The sequence below is a fragment of the Pogoniulus pusillus genome, chromosome 27 (assembly GCF_015220805.1).
Source record: "Pogoniulus pusillus isolate bPogPus1 chromosome 27, bPogPus1.pri, whole genome shotgun sequence".
Lineage (NCBI taxonomy): Eukaryota > Metazoa > Chordata > Aves > Piciformes > Lybiidae > Pogoniulus > Pogoniulus pusillus.
The window spans coordinates 14,515,489-14,522,140 of NC_087290.1; the positions used below are offsets into that span (position 1 = coordinate 14,515,489).

At 45.1% G+C, this 6,652-nt stretch overlaps 1 protein-coding gene across 3 annotated transcripts; it reads right to left on the bottom strand.

Moving 5' to 3' along the window:
* Nucleotides 1-4,451: 4,451 nt before the first annotated feature.
* On the bottom strand, nucleotides 4,452-6,633 carry PIGW (phosphatidylinositol glycan anchor biosynthesis class W). Of its 3 annotated transcripts, XM_064166644.1 has the most exons (3): nucleotides 6,476-6,626; nucleotides 5,451-5,996; nucleotides 4,452-4,811 (listed from the first exon to the last, which is right to left on the bottom strand). In XM_064166644.1, the coding sequence occupies exons 2-3, from the start codon at nucleotides 5,980-5,982 to the stop codon at nucleotides 4,462-4,464; spliced, it is 882 nt and encodes a 293-aa protein (XP_064022714.1). In that variant the 5' UTR covers nucleotides 5,983-5,996; nucleotides 6,476-6,626; the 3' UTR covers nucleotides 4,452-4,461. The 3 variants fall into 3 exon arrangements, with proteins under 3 accessions (XP_064022714.1, XP_064022712.1, XP_064022713.1); XM_064166642.1 differs by having other exon boundaries at nucleotides 4,452-5,996; nucleotides 6,476-6,633; XM_064166643.1 differs by lacking the exon at nucleotides 6,476-6,626 and adding an exon at nucleotides 6,098-6,254 and having other exon boundaries at nucleotides 4,452-5,996.
* Between the last annotated feature and the right edge of the window lie 19 nt (nucleotides 6,634-6,652).

Below are 6,652 nucleotides of genomic sequence, written 5' to 3' on the forward strand. Positions count from 1 at the left end.
GGGAGGCCGAGGTACAGAGGAACCCACGGGGGCGCCTTAAAAGGTCTGGCCGCGGGGGCTCCTCCTCGGGCTTCGCTATACCCTGAGGCGGCCGCTGCTGTCGCCTGCCTGGCCCGGGGCGCGGCGCACAGAGGCCCTGCGGGACGTGAGACAGACCCTGAGAGAGATGGGAGGACACTGTGGGACCTGAGAGTAGCTTGTGGGACACCTGAGGGCATTCATGGGATGGGAGAGCGCCTGTGGGGCCCGAGAGGCTGGCGCTCTCTGAAAGGCCACGTACATGGTGGGATACAAGAAACCGACCCTTTGAGCAGCCCTCTGTGAGGTGCGAGCGAGGGATGGGTGGAAGGGAGCAGGGGTTTAAGCCCTCAGATTTCTCTGCCCTGACTTCATGCCAGGTACGGCAGGTTTTCCTTGGATTTGTGGTCTCAAAATGAAGGTTGTTGGCTTCTGCAGCGCCCTAGTGCAACTACCGAGAAATCCTGTGGCTGCTTAATTGAGGCAGCCAAAAAACCCAAACCCTCAAAGCCTTTCTTGAACCATTACATAATACGGTCGATCTGTTCATTCTTGTTATTCATGTATATAGGTACTAAAAGTCCTCAGAAGAAAATGCAAGGGAGGCAATTAGGGAGCAAGATTTTTTTTCCCCCCCTTGTTTTTGCATAAAAATCATCTTTACTGGAGGAGTTAATTTAACTTGAACTTGTGTAACATCACTAACTGAAACATGCAGATCCCTGTCGCTGTATGGCTTGCAGTGTGTGTATTTTATTGCTCTCTACAACTCCCTGGGCTGGAGTGGGCTGGGGGTTGGTCTGTTCTCCTTAGTATCAGGTGATAGGAGAGGAAGTGGCCTGACATTGTCCCAGGGGAGGTTTAAGTTGGATGTTAAGAAAAATCTCATTCCTGCAAGAGTAGTCAGGCTGCCCGGGGAGGTGGTGGAATCACCATCCCTGGAGGTGTTAAAAAAACGTGGACGTGGCACTTCAGGACACAGTTTAATGGCCATGGTGGTGGGTGGTGTTGGGTTGATGGTTGGACTTGATCTCAGAGGGCTTTTCCAACCAAAACAATCCTGATTCTGTGATTTGTATGGTTTTCTTCTGCAGCAAAATAGCTGACTTTTTGTAGCAAGGGATTGTTTCTCATATTGGAATATTGTAAGCTCATGGAGCCATGGTGAGCAAATGTTGTCTTCACAAGGTCCTTTCAGCACATGGGTTCCTGTGTTACTTCTGCTCCTCTGTTCCTAGACTGTGGCTATATCACAGCAAAATGGCAATGCCCCAAGTTTTGTATTCTCAGGGTGCACATTGATAAACTATGTATCAAAAGCATCATTAAGTTTCATGTCATTTTTTATCCATGAAAGCTGTGGGGAGGTATATTGCTAGAAAGTGCAGCTTGCTTGTCTACACAAGTGAGAAGACAGCCCCTGTGTTCTGTTCATTTGCATGCCCCTCTTGTGCCTGGGAGGAATTCCTGCTCGGTTTACATATTGGCTTTGAAATGGGATACTGTCTGACATCCTTATTGTAACGTTTGACTTCAAACGAATCACTGCTGGGTTGATCCTTAAAAAGGATGAAATTTGGCAAGAGGCTACTAATATTTAACAACTTGGTTAAGGATGTGATCAGCTCTGCTCTCCCATTGTATCTTTCTCTATTCTGCAGCCTTACCAAAGGGTCGTTTGATGGAAAGCAAAGACAAAACAACTGAAGCTTTCCCAGTCCTCTTACTACTGAAGTATTATACCCTACTATTATTACTGAAGTTGGTGGCATGCTATAGCTGAACCATTTGACTCTTAACTAGTTGAAGTATCTTCATCTTTTACTAATTCTGTAATTAGTCAAGGATTCTGATTTTTTTATATCTGTCTTTGATCTATACAAGCTTACTGATCTAAACACACCCCAAAGTGCAGTGAAATGTGCTCAGGTTCATGACACTGAGGTGCATGTGAGATGTGTCTACAGCAGTGTTCTGGTGTTCACTCCTCTCCCATCTTTTCTCTCTCACTACAGTGCAGTTTGCTCCCACAGATTCTCTGATCTGAGAATTCTTGCTTGCATTTCTTGGTTCTTTCAGAAGCACGGTTAATTATATCTGTCTATTCATAGTCTAAGCATTCAGCACTAATAACTATGCAGGTTGCTTCAGGGCAGAGCTCGCTACATTTTCTATGGACAACAAGCAGTGAGAATTAATTGTCTCTCATTAATTCAGTGGTGAACAACTTACTTCATAGGGCTTTAGAAGAGGGAGACGGCCTCACCATGTGGTGTCAGTGCTGCTGTGGAGAGAAATGGGTTGTCCTCGCTCCTCTGTCCTCATGCACCAGAGTCCCCTCTGTTTGCTGGCTCCTTGTGCGCCAAGGTCCCCTCTCTTTGCTGGCTCTTTGTTACAGTCTCGTTTGCTGGCTCCGTGTGTGTCACGGTCCTCTCTGTTTGTTGGCTCTTTGTCACAGTCCCTTCTGTTTGCTAGTTCCTTGTACACCACGGTCCCCTCTATTTGCTGGCTCCCTTGTTGCAAACCACTGCTCCAGCCCTGGAACCAGAACCTGCCATCCCCCTGCCTGTGTGGATAACAGGGCTCTGCATAGACACAGCAGAACTCCCACGGAATTCTTGTGTCACAACAGAGTTGGCATCTAGATAGCTTGCTGCTTGTCCAGACACAACTCTGCTCTGTCATTAATGCCAATTAATGCCTTCATTCTGAATCGCATTTGTAGACTTGTGTGTGCAGGCAGAGCTTGGTGAAGGTCTTGTGCTTCAGATATTAAAAAAAATTAATATCCATGAGGAATTTTGCATAAATGAACAGTGCTGTGTAGTTCATGGTGGAAGCTCTTCTTCTCTAGGCAAGGCTGGGAAATGGTTTTAAATCGACATATACACCAATAAACCAAAACCCCTGCTATGAACCACGACAACTGTTTCTAAGATGCTGATGCCAGTTAATTGCATTTGTCCCAAGGACAATACAGTTTCTCTTTAATTCTGAAGGATTTGTTTTAGTTTTGCAGACAATACGGCATTAACTTGGAAGCAAACAAGCATGAAATCTGCCTGGCCACAGACAGTAATCTCCAGACTTCACCTTTCCATTGGCCAGTGGCTAAGGAGAACCTCATAAATTTAAGACTATTCCATAGTATGTCTGCCTGAAGGAATCTGATTTAGAGGCTTAATCTCCAGAGGCTTTATGATTCATCACATTTGATAGACAAGGAAAAATAAGAAATATTGCCCCTGTGCCCTGCTGCAACTCCACTGACATTAAACATCTATCATCAACTACCATTTGTATTCTGCTTCTGAAGTATTTATCTCCCATTATTGAATTCTTCACAATCCTTAAAAATATTTCTCTTCTCAACAACCTGATGAGGTCAGAAAGAACTTTCACGATTGAAAAGTGAACAAAGAGGGCATTCTGCCCTGGGAAGAACATGACAGTGACAGAGAAACCAAGCAGTGTCCTGCTAGTACCTTGCCCTGCTGCGTCATGCTGCTTTCCATTTGCACACTGTTTGCTAATAAAAATTAATACAGAATGTTCCCACATGAAGACATCTCAGCTGTCAAAATACAGCACTAAATGAGCTGCTGTTCTAAGTGATTGTACAGACAAGTAGGTGGGCCTGGAGTACTTTCAGTGTGGAGCTGAAGACCGTATTTTAACAGCCTTTCTAAAGATGAGCTGTCACAACATGTTGGTGTGCAGGCTGGGGGTGAATTAGTTCTGCATCTCTCTATTTTCTCATAAAGAGCTGTGCTGCTTTTATTATCTGCACCACACATTCCAACAGCTGCTTTGATAAATCCAGTTGGATTTCATCCATCACAGCATCACACTTTCAGGTTCTTCATTTATATTCTTAAGCAAGGATGAAAATAAGACTTAGCTTTAAATCAAAGGCTGATTTAGATTTCAGTGTATGATTAACATCCCACATCAAATTATGTCCAAAGGCAAGCACATGCATAAATCTTTCTAAGATTGAGGCCAAAACATCTTGAAGTATCCACTTATTTGATATGTTTTATACAAAGAATTATTCTTGTTTATGCAAGGGACTTAACTAGGTAAATCTTGACACAGCTAAGCCTCTAATTACTCATTTTCTTACTTTTCATCTGGCCTCTGCTCTATGTTGTTATCTAATTCTTCCAGCAGTTGGGTACGAGTCGGGTTTACCAACTCTGAACACAGTTACTCTTCTTAGGAGCAGCAAGATTCAGAGACAAGCTCGAAAACTTAACTTTTCAGCAATATGTGTGACAACACCAACAAGTTACAGTACTGACTGTAGAATTTGGTAAACCATTAAAAACTACATCATAAAAAGCTATACTTAATTATTGCAGTACATATAGGAAAAATACTGTTTTTCCCATTAAGATATTATCAATTGCAGCAAGTAAACTTCAGCTTGAAAGAGTGGACTCACCAAAACTTTAATACTATATTTTTGGCATGCAGTACATGCATAATTAAACAGCTGAAAAACATATACAAGTGCAGGATGCTTAGTGTAAATGCAGCCTTGCTGCGGACTGTATCTATCAGGATATTGATGGCACCGGTCATAACATTTGCTAGTAAGAAAAACAGTAATTGATTTTTATTAATAGCACTAATCAGGCACGTGTGTGACAGTCTGCCTTCGCTCCACACAGGCACAGCCTCCATTCCACGCCTCCTACTGGTGCCGGGGGGCTTTCCAATGTCCCAGCAACAGGGGACTCTAGCCCCCTTCACAAGCAGCTTTGTGAACACCAGGATGAGGTCAGTCACTACAAAACAGAGAAATAAAGTCAGGCAGTGAGCAACCACCCAGATGCAGTAGGACAGGTTAGCCATTCGGCGGGACACAGGGTCTGCATACGCTTGTGAGACATGGAGAAACACGAAGAGCATGCAGATAATCAGCAGTGAGAAACACACTGCTTCAGTCCAGCCTTTGACTGTGGGTCTGCACTTCAGCAGACAGAGCCCCACTTGGACACTTGCCATGTAGATGGCTAGATAGCCAAAAAGAGAGAGCAGCCCTTCCCTGTTGGCATTCAAAAAGCCAACCCTGGTGTCTCTGCCGCCGCTCCCATGCAGGATAAACATCTTCAGAGAGGTAGTGTTAAGAATAAGCTGATAAAGTACAGCAAGATTTATAGCAATGATCCAAGATTTAGTTTTTGGAAATATGGCTAAAAGTAGAGATGCTGCAAGCCTCACAAATGCCAAGGTAAAGAAAAAATTCCAGTGCACTCCATATTCTGAAGTATGCTCATGATACTCTAGAGACTTAACACTAAGCAGGCGTCCAATGCCAAGAAAAATCAACGGCCAAATGGAGAAGAACTGCTTGGCCAAACTGGACAATTTTGGTTGTCTCACATAAGACTTGCATCTAACTTCGGGACAAACAAGAGCATTACCAAAAATAAACGCTCCAACCCCCAGGTCCATAACTCCAGTTCCATAGGTCTCAGCTTTGGCATATCTCCTTGGATACTGTGGGAAATCCACTGCTAAAATGCTGATGGATGTCAACACGTTGACATAAACACGGAACACAGTTATTGCAGGAATGTATTCTGGATCCAAGGGTGTCTTCTGGAAGTCTTTCACCATTTGCCTAAAAGGCACCTGGATCTCATGTTTCTTTTGGCTGTATATTACACCAAATATTCCAGCACAGAAGGTTGCAATGATAGCTGGCATGAAAAAGAGGATTCGAGACAGGACTGTACAGCAGAACAGGAGAGGGGATATCAGCACAAGGAAGTCAAACAGCAGGCTGTATTTCCTGGAATGTAGATGTTTCCCATAGTGCAGGTAATACAAAATCAAGAGGAGCCCTCTGCACAGCAGGCAGAGTGGAGCCAAAACCAGGCCTGCTGAGATCTCCAGCAGACTAGTTCCGTTTAAGTTGCTGATAAAGGCCTCTTTCAGGTGTTTTTGTGACATTCTTCTTTCTTCCCCTGAAAGCACAAATGTGAACCTGAGTTAGTTTTGTAAAAAAGGGCTCTTAGAACTTCATAAAAAATAATCTTATATGCCGGTCCATCACAAACCAACCAACCCCAGCATGTCAGAAGGCTTCCACTTCGCAGTTCCTCTTCAAACACAAAGAACAGTCTCAGTGCTGCAAACTCTCACCCTCAGGCGTGGCCTGGGAAACCAAGCAGGGGCCCGGCAGAGTGTCAGCATCACAAATGTCACAGAGTCATTTTGGTTAGAAAAGACAACTTTGAGATCATCGTGTCTAACCATTCTCTAGCTATACTAACGCTGGCCCAGCCGGGGCCTCCTGCCTGATGGCACCCGTTCCATGACAACATACGTTCCACCTAAAAAAGCAGTAATTAATCGGAACTGCCGGTTTGTTCGTTTCACCCGCGGTGCAGGCAGCAGCAAACGTGCCCTGGCCCGCACAGCCCTTCCCCGGAGCAGAGCTTACCGGTTCCGGGACACCGGCATCCCCGCTCCCGGAGGCCCGGCAGTGCGGCTCCTGGAGGTGTCGGAGCTGAGGGTACAACTCGTGTTTCAACGCTGCTGTGCCCTGTGCGGCAAGAAAACCAGCCCCGGAGACCCCCGAAGTAAAGGAACCTCCTGCCCTCAACAGCCGGCCCGGGTA

Excerpts from the sequence above, each read along its gene's own strand:
- PIGW (XM_064166642.1), bottom strand. The coding sequence starts at position 5,982 with ATGTCACAAAAACACCTGAAAGAGGCCTTTATCAGCAACTTAAACGGA.